Below are 15,808 nucleotides of genomic sequence, written 5' to 3'. Positions count from 1 at the left end.
AGTTTTCAGTGGAAATGGTTCATTACTAAGGGTTACAGAAACCTAGCAACAACCCAGAACACCCACAGACAATACTCACATTTGAGGATCTGTGAGTATTTACTGCAGCAAAGTGATTTTTATTAATGCATTCTGTTTTGTTAGAGGTTTGATCAGTATGAACAATATTGATGCTTTTAATTATAATGGTGCTTTTTCTTTCGGCCAAAATTATGTTTGGCTATCAAATTGTTCACCCGTAGATGATCCATCCAGAAATATGGAGCAGTGTTATTTTATTTAGTATCATTGATATACTATAATATTTTTTGTTAATATTTTGAGTTAGATTTTTTGAGTTAAATTTCTGTTTTCATTTTCATTTTAAAGTTGTAGTAATTTTGTTGTGTTTTTGTCATTTTTATTAGTTTTTTGTATGTCTGTATAGTTTTTATTAAAGGGGCTATATGCCAGAATTTTCATGTATTAATCGAGACCTAAAAATGAGACCTTCCCTGACTTTCTTGTTTATGAAAGCCTGATTTTATGTGAAGGACTCGGGATGTTTTTGCCGGGAAAATTGCTTCACTTGGGAGTGTGCACGAGCAATTAGTGACTGGCTGCAGTTTGCTTAACGGTCAGCGGTGTCGCTAATAACAAGGGTTTCTGAATTCTACATAAAGCCCCTTTAGGTTTTAGCTATTTTGGTACTTCAGCTTAAAGGGTTAGTTCACCCAAAAATGAAGTTTCTGTCATTAATTACTCACCCTTATGTCGTTCCACACCCGTAAGACCTTCGTTCATCTTCAGAACACAAATTAAGATATTTTTGATGAAATCCGATGGTTCAGTGAGGCCTCCATTGACAGCAAGTTACACTTTCAGATGCCCAGAAAGGTGCTAAAAATATATTTAAAACAGTTCATGTGACCACAGTGGTTCAACCTTAATGTTATGAAGTGATGAGAATACTTTTTGTGCGCCAAAAAAACAAAATAACGACTTTATTCAACAATATCTAGTGATGGGCGAACACTGCTTCATGAAGCTTCGAAGCTTTACGAATCTTTTGTAAGCTTTGGGTGAACTAACCCTTTAATTAAATGAAAATGGGAAATGTTGCCTTGGCAACTAGATCTTAATTTTATTTTATTTCAGTTTGTTTATGGTTTTAGTGGTAGTTTTAGTTAACAATAATAACCCTGATATGGAGTAAAGACTCATTTGTCGTGCTTGTCTCTTTAAGAACTATTTCTGTGCTTCCAGACTTCTTTGTTTGAGTTTCACACATTTCTGCCCATGGTTTGTTTTTCGTGTGGATTTAGTGTGAGTCATTGATAAGAAGGGATGAGATGAGGACTGCTGGCATTCAGCATACTATTCATTTATAGAAACCAGAGGAAATCAGATCAATAGGTCACAATAACAAGTTAATAGAATTACAAAGTGGAAAAGATTTCTAAATGTAAAGCTGTTTGTGTTTGTTATTTAGTTTGGTAATCATGGTTTATGCCAAAATCCCAAAGATTCTACAGTTACAGCAGTGTTACTAGTGTAAATTAAACATCTCCTTCAAACAATGAAAGAAGCTTTCTGAATATTTTTGTTATTTAGTTTAATGTCAGTGGCTATACTGAAAAACATTTGTTTTACATGTTTTTGGTCACTACATAATTCCCACACCTCTATTTGTTATGATTTTATGATTATTATATTCAAAAAATGTAGAAAATTGTAACACAGAGGAGGTATTTACCATGGTAAATTTTAGTAATGGTAGCTATATATCTTGTAATGGCTTTCGTGCTTCATATAGCAAAGTACTTTTTGTATGAAGTACTTCTTAGTCTATTGTATTTCTGTTTTCATCACTTATAAAAAAAGTACTGAAGTGGTGCAATGGTTCTGTGATGGTGTACTGAATGATTAGTCATACATGGTATTTACATGGCATTTTAAGTAATACCACAACAACAAAAATCCATTATTTTCAGTGATTATTGATTATTTGTAGAGGATTTGATTATTGTTGTAAATGCATGTTCCCCAGCTCAGCTTTCAGAGATCATAACTCACTTCAGCACAACAGAATGAACTCATTTGTGTGTTTGTGTATTTGTTCAGAGAGAAATCTCCTCGCTTTGCTGCAGACCCAGAGTTGGATCAGGAACTGAGCGAGCGTTTGGGTTTAGGCAGTAATGACACTCTCAGTAACGGCAACCGCGCTGACCTGGAAGCTGCCAAACGTCTGGCCAAGCGGCTCTTCAACCTTGACGGCTTCAGGAAGTGTGACATTGCACGTCATTTGTGTAAAAAGTGAGTAAATCCTCTTCATACTCTTATGTCCTGAATGTTCCCTTCAGATGCATGACACATCAGTGTTATTTTAGTATTACATATACACTCTATATATATATATATATATATATATATTTGACATTCCTAACATATATATATATATGTAGTATATATAAAAGTTTGTGTTTATATAATATATATGTGTGCACATATATACACATACAGCATGTGACCCTAGACCACAAAACCAGTCATAAGGGTAAATTTTTTTAATTGAGATTTATATGTCACCTGAAAGCTGAATAAATGCACTTTCTATTATAATGTTTGGCCGAGATACAACTATTTGAAAATCTGGAATCTGAGGGTGCAAAAAAATCTAAATATTGAGAAAATCGCCTTTAAAGTTGTCTAAATGAAGTTCTTAGCAATGCATATCCACTCACAAAAATATTTATGGAAGGAAATGTACAAAATATCTTCAGGGAACATGATCTTTACTTAATATCCTAATGATTTTTGGCATAAAAGAAAAATCGATAATTTTGACCCATACAATGTAGTGTTGGCTATTGCTATATATATATATATATATATAATATTCACACTCATATATTATATAAACACAAGCTTTTATGTTAGATGCGATTAATAGATTAATTTATTTGACAGCCCTAATATATATATATATATATATATATATATAATAATTCGGTTTTTTATTTTAAGATTTCGCTTTAATTTTAGTGTACGTTTTTAATAATTTTGTTACTTTTTTTTTTTTACATTTATATTTAGCTTTAATTTATTTTTATTGCAGTTTTAGTAAGTTGCCAAAGCAACATTTTAAATTTTCATTTGTTTTTTTAAAATTTAAGTTTTTTAAGTTATAATTGTATTTTATTTTATTTCAGCTTGAAAAAAGTTTATGCTATAATTATTAGTTAATCATTTAGTTGTTTACTCTTGCATTTTTATGTTTTATTTTGTTTTGTCAGAAGTGGATCATTTCAAAAGAGTCCGCACACTCTAGCAAAGAAGAAAAACCATCAAATGTGAGACAAAAAACAAAATTTACTGAAAAAAAGAGAGAAAACGTTTCGGTCATGTGACCTTTGTCAAAGCCAAACTTACTTGTCAGAAGTGGAGCAAGTTATAAAAATTTTAATAATTTGTAATAATTTTTTTGGATATACTACACTTCTTTATTGTTTGCAATAAAACCATTTTTTGATTTTTATGTTGACTTTAAAATCAATCCTCATTGAGTTTGAGCCTCTTCACTGTGTTTCCTGTGACCTTGTGACTTCATCTCTCTGTCCTGTGCAGGTCTCTGTGCCGCTGCTGGAGTGTTAGTGTTATATAAAGCAGGTTTTCATGCAGCTTTCATTCTGTGGTTTTGCCTGTATTGCTCAGAGCATCTGTACTTTAAGAGCTTTTCTCTCTCTGACAGGTGCACCATGGGAATTTTCATCCACCGATGTATCTCTGACAGGCCTTGGACACGTCTGTCACCCTGCTTCCCTCGTCTCCCTTGTTTGTTCTTGCGTTGTCATCTTCTCTGATTGTCTTTTTTATATCTGACTCCTTTTTAGCAATGACTTCAGTCGCATGGTAGCAGAGGAATATCTGCACTACTTCAATTTTACAGGAATGACTTTGGACCAAGCACTAAGGTCAGCATATTAAATGTGCAAATGGTCAATAATTCAGTTTAAGAATACTGGACTCCTTTATATATATATATATATATGACAGAGGCTTAAAATATTTTGTTCATCAGTTTGTGTTTATCCCAGGGCATTTGTTTACTCTTGTTTGTTTATTTCAGGGCATTTCTAATAGAATTTGCTCTGACGGGTGAGACACAGGAGAGAGAGCGAATCTTAGCACACTTTTCCCGTCGATATCTGCAGTGCAATTCATCTCTCACACTATCCGAAGGTAAAGCCCTCTGTGTGTGTGTGTGTGTGTGTGTGTGTGTGTGTGTGTGTGTGTGTGTGTATGTATCTGCGTCACATATCATAATAAGACCGTACATGAGTATGTATAAATTTATGTATGGCTCTGTCTCGCAGACAGTGTCCACACGCTGACCTGCGCCCTCATGCTGCTCAACACAGACCTGCATGGCCACGTGAGTAAACGCATGGATGAACACTTATTATTACTTCACCATACAGACAAGTGTAATAGAGGGTGAAAATCTTCGATCTCAGCAACAGTGCAGCAGTGTAGTCACAGAGTTTCCACACTTTAAAGAACATGCATTAGGTTTCAAAAGTCTGAGAAGTCTGATTTATCCATTTTAAAGTGGACCCATTATGCTTTTTAACATGTTCATCTTTCTTTAGTGTGTAATGTTGCTGTCTGAGCATGAAAAAGCATCCAAAGTCCCTCCAGCGGGAGTTATTCTCTATGTCAGTGTCACTGTTTCTGAAACGCCTCCATTGTAGTCTTGAGTTTTTTTTCCAGGAAAAAACATGTCACAATATTCCTCATTTAAAGAATTCCCGCCCAAGGCATATGCAGAATAAAGGGGCGGGGCCTGGTTGAGTTAGTTAGTATTGTGTTGAATCTGGCGGTTATGGTAAGGGGCGGGACATTTTCCAAACACCCTCGAAGCGGCTGACCAATCACAACACACTGCTCAAGCTGACCAATCAGAGCACATTGTGCTTTTCAGAAGGAGGGGCTTCATAGAGACAGAGCGTTACTGACAGACTGGGAAGAGAGGAGCTGCAAAAATGGAGAATATGTTAAAAAAATAATGTGTTTTGAACATTCAGACATGAAAACCTACTCTACTAGACACCAAAAACAGAATCATAATATGGCCTCTTTAATACTTTTTTATAGAAATTTGAGTGAAATGTTGAATTAAATTCACATGAATTTGAATCCTCTACATATGCAGCAACATTAGATTCAAATCACTATTGATTTCTGTAGAGTTAGCATTTAACATGCTGCGACAATCTAATAATGCATAGCATATAATGCATAGCACACATAGAAACTAGATGAATTATTCTGTTTTTAATTAGATACCTCACCATAATTTTTGGTATTGAATAAATTATATGTATATGTATATTTTTAATGTACTTCATCCTCCATGTTCAATGGATTAGTTTGTAGCTTTAAAACCTGGAAAGGAACTGCAATTTCAGGGGGAAAAAGATTTTTATAATAGCAGTTTTTGATTAAGGCCCAGATATACTCATGGCAAAGTTCTTTTTCATTCTTCGCTTATAAGGGTTAAAGAAGTTTGAAATACGTGAGCAGCGATATACTGTTAATGAACATCCTGACGCCGTCCACGCTGCTGAGAGTGACGTTTAGATTAATATGTAAATGTGTGCTGCGTAGGGCTGGGACGATACATCGATTATAATTCGATACAGTGAATCTGGATTGATCCTGATATTTTCTCTCTTGAATCGATTCTGAGCTTAGTTGTAAGAGCAGATGGCGCTCTAGGCTAGTTTTTTACCGCACGCTCTCAAACGCTCACGAAGAAGACTGCTTGATAGTGCTCGCTGATAGTTTGGCTGAGTCATGTAAGTGGTTCAATATACTTGCACCTCAGCTCAGAATGCTTTTATGATGCGAGATTTGTAATTCGCTTCAACTTTTCCAAACTTTATGAATGATTATTTTTATTTTTAGATTTACAGTATTAAACATGAAAAACAGTGTCAGTGTCGCTTTCAATTACAATTACAACTTCATTTTCTACTATAAAGCAGCTCTCCATTCGTGTTTTTACTCGTGAACATCCGACCTCGAGGGACTGAACAGAAGAAATAAACAGGAGAAGATTTCCATGTCAAAGAAGGCGGAGTCTCAGAGCCACGCCTACCTGTTATATCATCACCACAGACCAATGGTAGTTCGAAGATGTTGAGTGGACTGTTTCCAGAAAGTTCGCTTTGGCAAACTGTTTCGAACTCCAAAAACAAACTTCGCTTTGGCCTAATTTTGTTTGAACTTGCATCACAATAGTTTATTCACTTTTACTTGAAGTATATCGGGGCCTTAATGAAATAAAATAAGTTGCTACCAAGGTGTTTTTTAAGGACTAATATGATTATCTGATTCTTAAAGCACATAAAATTACATCCTTGTGGTAGTTGTAGTCCTTATGGTGCAACAATGCACAAGGGTTTCAAAATGTATGTTTAATGCCTGTAATTTATATTGTTAACCGCTAATCTAAAAACCCATTTCAAATTCTCAAGAGATCCTGTTAGCCTTCTGGCTTGGCCTACAAATTGACGTCATGATTGAACAGACCTGTATGCTCAGGAATATTATTACAAACAATCATTTTGACCCCGTCTCCATTTGTGGGGGAAAAAAACCTGACAGAAATGTATTTAATGGGGGCAAATATTGCGTTTAGCCCTTCAACAGGAAAAGGCAGAGAGACGGATGTCCAGAGGGAGCCGTGATCTGTCAATCACTGCTGCTGTCTGTCTGCATCAATTTCCTGCTCTAAGGATATTGAGCATTGCTCCTGTGCCTTTGTTGAAGGGTTTAGGGCCGTCAGCGAACACACAACGCCCAGACTCACTGTCGCCATGGTAACAGGTTTATGGTCCTGATGAGAACTAAGCGATTTCAGCTTTCCTCTGATGAAACTCTGCTGTACAGTCCACAATATCAGATTATGTATTCCAGACCCTTTCTACAGCTCCAGACATTCATATATTCCGAGCCTCAATCACACACTCGCAGCTTGAATTTAGGACATCCCATGCTGACTTTAAGAGGTATAATGTCTGACTCTGACATCTCATCTGAAAATAAATTACAAATGTACAAACTTTTTTGAGCATAAGTCGAATCTGGGGAAGAAATGTCCTTGATGTATTTTATACCAAAATCCAAGGAAATTATTTTAGTTTATCACAAATCTGTTTTTGCTTTGTCATTGTGGTGTATAGAGTGTAGAATAATGTGAAAAAGGTCATTTAAAGTAGTTTAACATAAGGCAGCAACATAACAAGATAAAATAAAAATAAAATAAAGTGGTTTGAATGCTTTCGCAAGCCTCTGTGTGTGTGTGTGTGTGTGTGTGTGTGTGTGTATAAGTGCTGTCAAATCAATTAATCAATATTAATCACAACTATATATATTAGTGATGTCAAATCGATTAATCGAGATTAATCACATCTATATATTTTAGTGATGCCAAATCTATTAATCAATATTAATCACATCTATATATATTAGTGCTGTCGAATCGATTAATCAAGATTAACCACATCTATATAAATCAGTGATGTCAAATCTATTAATCGCATCTATATATTAGTGATGTCAAATCGATTAATCGAGATTAATCACAACTATCTATCTATCTATCTATCTATATCTATATATCTATATATATATTAGTGATGTCAAATCGATTAATCGAGATTAATCACATCTAACAAAAGTTTACATATGTATATATAATAATGTGTGTGTATACACATATTTATACACATAACATATATATAATCACATCTATATATATATATATATATATATATATACTAGTGCTGTCAAATCGATTAATAGTGATTAATCGCATCTAACAAAAGTTTGTTTACATAATATATGTGTGAATATTCTATCTATCTATCTATCTATCTATCTAAAGTGTGATCAAATGTGTATAAATTATTTTAGTCAGTCATAATGCTCTTTCATAATGCAGTTGTGCACATTCATCAGGACTGTGTTGGTCTTTTCTTTTCGCCAGAACATTGGAAAGCGAATGTCCTGCACTCAGTTCATCGGGAATCTGGAAGGATTAAACAGCGGCAATGATTTTCCTAAAGACCTCCTCAAGGTAATATACTGTATATTGCATAAATACTTACTAAAGCTGTATTTTGAAATTCATTGTTTGCATTATTTATTATTGATGATAAATTTTCCACAGAGAAGTTGTTGGAAGATGTGCAAGTTTAATAGATATTTGGCAGGTGTGTTGTTTATACCTGTGTGTGTGTGTGTGTGTGTGTGTGTGTGTGTGTGTGTGTGTGTGTGTGTGTGTGTGTGTGTTGGCACAGGTTGATTGTGTAAACACACTTGTGTGAGCATGTGACAGCTGTGCTATAGCGTTCAGCGCTGCTGTTTGTTATTTGAAGCAGGAGAGATTTGTGTCCCGGTGGGAAGCGATGACTCTTTAGTAGGTCATTTATTGGTTTATATTATTAGATTAGTGCTGTAATGTCATTGGTAGGAAACTGGGGATGTTTCTCTTCCATTCATTAACCCTGCAGGCACATTCTGAAGCTAATCAGATGAGTTCTTGAGTTAATGCTAATGAGCTAAACGAGGTTTAGATTCGTTTTGGGGCCAAGAGCGACCGCGCCGTGTGTTATCTGGCAGATGTTTTGAAGCTGCAGCAGGACTCTGATGATGGTCAATTCATTTAAAGGGGCCGTTTGAAGAGGCCAAGACGAACAAATCTCTTTCTCGTTACTGCAATACTGTAAATGAATGCCCAGATTTAGAAAGTAAAATCTGAAGATTAAATTCTCTGCAAATAGTGCCATAATGTATATTTACATTTATTCATTACAAATGTACAATTGCGATTTAAAGGGGTCCTTGATTATGGTTTCACTTTAGTTAGTGTGTAATGTTGCTGTAAACTCAGACCTACATAGATTCAGTGCTGGATTTGCACAAAAGATTAACATGACGGCACATGCTAGTCGATGAGTTGAATCAACTCCACAGCAACTACATAAATTTATGTAAATATAAAACATAAATTTTTCCATTCAGAAACGTCTTAAAGTTGTAACTTCTTCCTGAGTCTCTCCATCAGTGTTTGACTCCGGTTTGAACATTTTAAAGCGGAACAAAATCGTAATTTTGGCTGCGTGAGATTCTCCAGCTTTGTTGTTGTTGAGCAACCGAAGCGTGAGCTGTTAAAGCTCCACCCTCTTCTGGAAAGGGGGCCGGGAGCAGCATCTCATTTGCATTTAAAGGGACACACACAAAAACAGCGTGTTTTTGCTCACACCCAAATAGGGGCAAATTTGACAAGCTATAATAAATGATCTGTGGGGTATTTTAAGCTGAAACTTCACAGACACATTCTGGAGACTTATATTATATATAATATAATAGAGACTTATATATATTACATCTTGTAAAAGGGGCTTTATAGGTTTAAAGAGGCCATATGAAGTCCACTTACAATGTTAGTGAACAAAAAAATGTAGTTTTTCATTGTTATTTTACTCTCTCTCCGACCCTTGCGATATGCAAAACAGCATCTATTTTCAGAATGGAATACTTCTTACTGCATACTGCCTACTATTTTTTAATAATATTAAGTGAAAGATAGCAGTGATGATAAATGATTCAAATAGTAGTATGCTACATTGTTGTCATATGACCTCATGAAGTTGTGTTTTTATCTAACATCATCCAGCATGGATTTATGTTTTATTTTTTCAGATTAAACATTTGCCAGTCAGCCAAAATAAGGAATCAAGAATGAGATGTTACTACTTTTTATCTCTTTCAGGTTTATTTTTCACACAGCAAGTGGAAGGTCGGGTTGAAAGCATTGCATTGTGGGATATTGTTTGTGCATTTTGCAAAATGCAGTCAGCAAACATTTTTATACTACGCACATTATACATACTGCATACTACAGAAATAGAAAGAGAATTACGATAGTATGCTATTCTGAACAATTGTGGGTTTGCTGTTGGTTCTAGTCTGGTTTGCACTGACCCATCCTTCAATAATGGGCTCTTTTGCAAAGCTGCATCACATTGTGACTGTAAAAAAAGCAGAGAAAATCCTGTTTTTCATGGCATGAATCCTTTGAAATCTCAGTGCTGTTATAAAGCCACAGCAGTGAGGTTTATCTGAGGAGCTGCTTATGTTTTAGTCTTCAGCTTCCTGATGAAAACACTGACTCCTCGCTGGGATAGAAGCAGTTTGAAGAGCGATAGAGGAATGGAAAGACACGGCAAGCCAAGGGAGAGTAGATGGATATGAGTCTGTGCTCTTGCTGTTCATGCCAAGTGCTTTAAAACAGTCTCTATAGCTTTTATGACGACCTCACTTTCTCTCTCTCTCTCTCTCTCTCTTAGTTTTCTTTCCCTCCGGTGATCCTTTTCTCTGTCCCTCGCAACATCAGTTCTCACATTCTTTCCTCCTACTCGTTCTCTTTCTCTCATTTAAACTCAACAGCTGAGCAGGGCAGCTTATATAAGCACATTTCACTCACACATTGTCATATAAAGCAAAGCTGTTATTGTGGGGTGCTAATTATTGCATGAACAGGGTTATTGTTTATTATGAAATGGATTGTTTTGGCTGTGAAATCTGATTGGATGAGCAACTTTCAAAGACGATACACACACCACTGATCACACGTCAGAAAGATTATATACTGATGCGGCATGCTGCTAGACACCACTGAAACAGTAAATAGCCTAATCCTTCTTGTAGCTTGCTTATTTATTTATTTATTTATTTTTATTTTTATTATTGTTATATATATTTACTTTTTATTTACTAATATTTGCTTAAAATATTATTATTTATTGTAATTAATATTATTTATTGTAATGTTATAGTATAATAATATTATATTAATTGTATATATTAATTATTTGTTAATGATTTTGTGGTCCTGTTATATTTAGATTTATTTATTTATTAAGCTATTATATAATATATAAAATGTATATTTACTTTTTATATTTACTAATATTTACTTATTTATTTATAATATTATTTATAGTATTTATATTTGTTTATATTTATATATTATTTTATGTATAATAAATTATTAAATATAATTAAATAAATATACATTTAAATATAATAAATATTATTTATGGTAATGTTATATAATAGTATAATAATATTATATTAATTATATATATTATTTATTTGTAAATGATTTTCTGGTCCTGTTATATTTAGAGTGTAGATTAATGAATTAATTAATTAATTAACTAACTAATTATTTATTTATTTATTTATTTATTTATTAAACTATTATATAATATGTAATGTATGTTTACTTTTTATATTTACTAATATTTACTTATTTATTTACAATATTATTTATATTATTTATATTATGTTAATATTTATATATTATTTTATGTGTAATAAATTATTAAATACATAAATATAATAAATAAAATCAATATTATAAATAAATTAAATATAATAAAATAAATATACATTTAAATATATGAAATATTATGGCAATATTATATATATATATATATATATATATATAATTTTTTTTTTTTTTTTTTTTTTTCTTCTAAAATTGATTTTGTGGTCCTGTTATATTTAGAGTGTAGGTGTATTAATTTATTTATAATATGATGTAGGCCTATAATAGAGTGGTTTATAAATAATTCTGTACAAGTTCCTATTATATTAAGTGTGTTGGTGTGCTTTATTTTCTTTTTTATTTATTTACACTATAGTAGACACCATCAGAGTGTTTGTGCACATGTATTAGTTCATTTAAAGTTGTTTTATGCTTTGCATGTTTATATTCAGTCACATCTGTTGTGGAAAATGAGGTCAAATGCAAAGATTTTGTGCCTGTGTGCCCTGGAGGAGGCATTTATTTAGTGCGGCAATGAAAGACGGTGAATTTGTGACTGCGTCTCTCACACGTGGGTTGCTTGTGGGCTTTTGCACACGCTGTTGAAGAGTGCTTGAAGTGCGTCGTCATGGAGACGGAGGGGCGGGAACCGAGGCTGTGGCACCGATAGAGTGGTCAGGGGTTAACGCCGACCCATTTTAGTGCAAGTCTGTCTGTGTGTTGAGATAACGACAGACGGGGAGTGAAAACAATTAGCTCTCTCCTGTTGAGCCAACTCACTGAACTGAGACTGAGCGGCTAATCGCAGTGTCCTGCACTGATGAGCCGAAACTAGACGGACGTGCAGATGACATTCATTCAGTCCCTGAACTGCGTACTGTACATCACTCTAGTGACAGACTGATACATCAGCCAGGCCAATTAACTGCTCAGAGGCTATCGAAAATAACCATGCACTTTTGGTTTTTTATTGGTTGCAGTGAATTTTGAGTCCAGATTGTGCAAGGAAATGTTCATTTAAGTTGCATTCATATTTTTAAGTTTTCTTGTTTCCACTAAAGCTCAAGATGCTCTTTGAAACATCTCTGAATCATGCTGGAGAACCTGATCATTAGGTTTTGTGACTGTGTCTCTCACACGTGGTTTGCTTGTAAATATATACAATATAAAAAAAATATAAGTATATAAATATATAAATTATATATATATATATATATATATATATATATATATATATACACTATTTTTATAGTATATATATATTTATAGTATTTATATTTGTTTTTGTGGTCCTGTTCTATTTAGAGTGTAGATTTATTTATTTATTTTCATTTATTAAGCTAATATATAATATGTAATGTATATTCACTTTTTATATTTACTAATATTTACTTATTTAAAATATTATTTATAGTATTTATATTTGTTTTATTGCTTTATTATTTTATGCATTTTATGCATTTAAATATAATAAAATAAATATTACTTTCAACTTTTCAGTTCATCTATAAAAATGCAGATGAATTCTGCCCAAGATATGTTTTGAAAATGTATTACAGTAAAATGAATAATAAATGAACCATATTTAAAATGCATATTTAGTTCTACATGTAGCTGTAGTTATACAATCATTAAAGTAAATCTAAATTTATCTTAATTTATACTTTCTTAATTAATCAATGAAGAAATGTAAAAATAAATTCATGCTTCTCTTTGCAGCTGTTCATCAATTTCATAAATGCTTCCGAAATGACTTTCTTTTTTTGTGTGTGTGTGTGTGTGTGTGTATATATATATATATATATATATATATATATATATATATATACATACACACATAGATTAATACCTGTCAAGAAGGTCACACTGTATTTCACTCCAAAATAAGAAAAAATATAAAATTATTACATTTTTTTTTTTTTCTTTGTGTGAAATGTGGTATGGATGTGTTTTAATAAGCTTCATCCCTTCATGTCTCGTCTCAGTGCTTTTTTATAGACATTTTTATAGACTATTCTGCAGTCACACTTGTAGTTTTATGATGTTCTTTTGTGTTCATTTCTCTCCCATAATTCCATAATTCCATGTTCTCTCCCTCTCTATCCCACCTCTGAGGACAAGTGCTGAATGTTAATCAGCATTCAAAGTAAAGCAAGCCGTGTGTGTGTGAGTGTGCGTGTGTGTGTGTTTGAGGGAGCTGGATCGCTGTGATTGGCTGCCTGAAACCTGAGGGGGGGAGAGAGAGAGAATGAGCGAGAGAGAGAGAGCTTGCAGCCTCCTTCGAGTCTCTCTGAGATTTAGAGACTTTCCATCTGCGGAGCCTGAGAGATAAAACAGGACACAGACAGAAAACACAGGACGGCGTGAGGCAGACCGTACGTGGACACGTACCTGTGACTCTGTGACGGCCGGAAGGAGACCGTATCTACACACGGACCAATAAATCCATCAGATCCGTCAGGACAGATGGATCCCAGATGGACTGATAGATAAGCGAATGCAAAGAGGAGTGATGCACATCTTTTGAAGCCCTTTCTAGGTTGTAAAACGCATCCACCTGAGAAGCATCTCATCTGAACCTCAGAAGCAACAGGCTCACACATCTTCGTCTGGGATTGTTTTGCCTTGTTTTTTTGCTACATTTGGGACATCATTTGCACCTGGTACAGGTGTGGGGATTCCTGTGTGCCATCAGACGAGCTGACCGCCTCTGTTTGCGTGTGTGTGTCTTTTGTGAGGGCGTTTCATGTTTTCTACTGGTTTCCGTCCGCTTTATTCCATCTGTCGGATCCTGGCTGTTCTTTCACACTTCTGAAAGCTTTACTTGCCATCTGTGGCATCGCTCTGTGTGTGTGTGTGTGTGTGGCACTCGCTGGTTCATGGGCGATGTTTAGCTTGTAGAAGTTGGCCCGATGGTGTTAGTAAGCGGCCGCTACATGTGTTCAGAGTCCGCAAGGGAAATATCGTACATTTTGGGATCACTGTAAATCTTATTTTGCTGTAACACACTCTGGTTTCAGTGTTTCATCAAGCAGTGTCTGACAAATGTAACGTAAATTAGCATGTGAATGTCCTACAGATGGTCACAGACTCCCTGTTGCGTTGCTGAACGCTTCATATTACTTTCGTGTTTGAGATTAGATATTATTCCATCATTCTGAAGCCAAACATCACGTTTTTTTGAGCACAAAGACTGCGAATCTGTGCTGGACTTACAAACTTGACACCGTAACACTTACGTTTCTCATCAATCGATCTAAGCACTTGGATTTGGTCATGTTGCTTCATTTTTGAGCTGGATTTTGTTTTTATTTTTAACTTTTTTTTGTCTTCTGGAGATACTTCATCCCTGTATGGAAGAAGCCATATTGGGTTTTCTCCTGTGCTTCTCATATTGAAGATATTCTCTTGAACATTTTATGAAAAACATTTTCGATATCTGAACACCACCTGGAGTTAATTATTTCCCATAGTGCATTGCGGTCTGAAGCATGATTGGAGTGAACAGTCTGCACTCAGCCGGACGCTTGCGCTCACGTTCACTCTGCTCGGTCCGATACGGGCGAGATTTTCGTATGATGGACCCATTCCGTTACCCACGAACGCCCCGATCCCGATCGCTCAAACCTCTGGTGTTTCCAGACCTCCTGGGAAAAGCTCAGGATGGACAGAACCACCCGCAGGCCGTGAAGAGGAGGAGGGTAACCCTGTCTCACATCACTCATCTGCTCATCTGTCATGTTTGTTTGCTGCCCCAAAGGCCGAAAATGACTTAGTTGTTCCATGCAAACACACAGTTTGTTTTAAAGACCTTATGGAAGAGTAGTGTACTGTGAGGAGAACAGATTGACTGAAAGCTAATTCACATGAACTAAACTGAAATTTGATTCTAAATTTAAAGTATATTTATAATATTCACCTTTTAATACTGTGTGTGTGTTTTCTGAAGGAATAAAGTCAGCACACGTTCAGTTCTCAGTTTAGTACTCTACTCTCTTAATAGGGAAGGTTCTTTATTGGCATTGATTAGTTCACTTCAGAATTCAAATTTCCTGATAATTTACTCATTCCCATGTCATCCAAGATGTTTATGTCTTTCTTTCTTCAGTCAAAAACAAATTAAGGAAAATATTCCAGGATTTTTCTCCATATAGTGGGGTTCAACGGGTTCCAGATGTGTTTCAGTGCTGCTTCAAAGGGCTCTACATGATCCCAGACGAGGAATAAGGGTCTTATCTAGTGAAACGATCGGTTATTTAAAAAAAATATATATATATATTTTTATACTTTTTAACCACAAATGCTCGTCTTGCACTGCTCTGCGATGTGCCATGCATTACGTAATCAAGTTGGAAAGGTCACGCGTGACATATACGGAAGTATCGCGTTAGGACGAAAAACTTCAGCTAATTTTCTCCAACA

The 15,808-nt window shown here is 34.7% G+C and overlaps 1 protein-coding gene across 4 annotated transcripts in view; it reads left to right on the top strand.

Moving 5' to 3' along the window:
- The window catches only part of LOC127523251 (PH and SEC7 domain-containing protein 1), an 81,388-nt gene that overhangs the window by 42,674 nt on the left and 22,906 nt on the right, over positions 1–15,808 (top strand). For all 4 annotated transcript variants that reach the window (XR_007932837.1, XM_051913760.1, XM_051913759.1 and 1 more), the window contains 5 exons: positions 2,104–2,295; positions 3,873–3,953; positions 4,109–4,221; positions 4,356–4,414; positions 8,036–8,125. Coding sequence is in view for 3 of the 4 variants with exons in the window: in XM_051913760.1 (XP_051769720.1) it covers positions 2,104–2,295; positions 3,873–3,953; positions 4,109–4,221; positions 4,356–4,414; positions 8,036–8,125 (535 nt within the window). In the remaining variant the exon portion in view is untranslated. The remainder of the gene's footprint in view (positions 1–2,103; positions 2,296–3,872; positions 3,954–4,108; positions 4,222–4,355; positions 4,415–8,035; positions 8,126–15,808) is intronic.

The sequence above is a fragment of the Ctenopharyngodon idella genome, chromosome 12 (genome assembly GCF_019924925.1).
Source record: "Ctenopharyngodon idella isolate HZGC_01 chromosome 12, HZGC01, whole genome shotgun sequence".
Classification (NCBI taxonomy): domain Eukaryota; kingdom Metazoa; phylum Chordata; class Actinopteri; order Cypriniformes; family Xenocyprididae; genus Ctenopharyngodon; species Ctenopharyngodon idella.
Note: the sequence above shows the minus strand (reverse complement) of the source record. Positions and strands in the feature narration are given on the sequence as shown.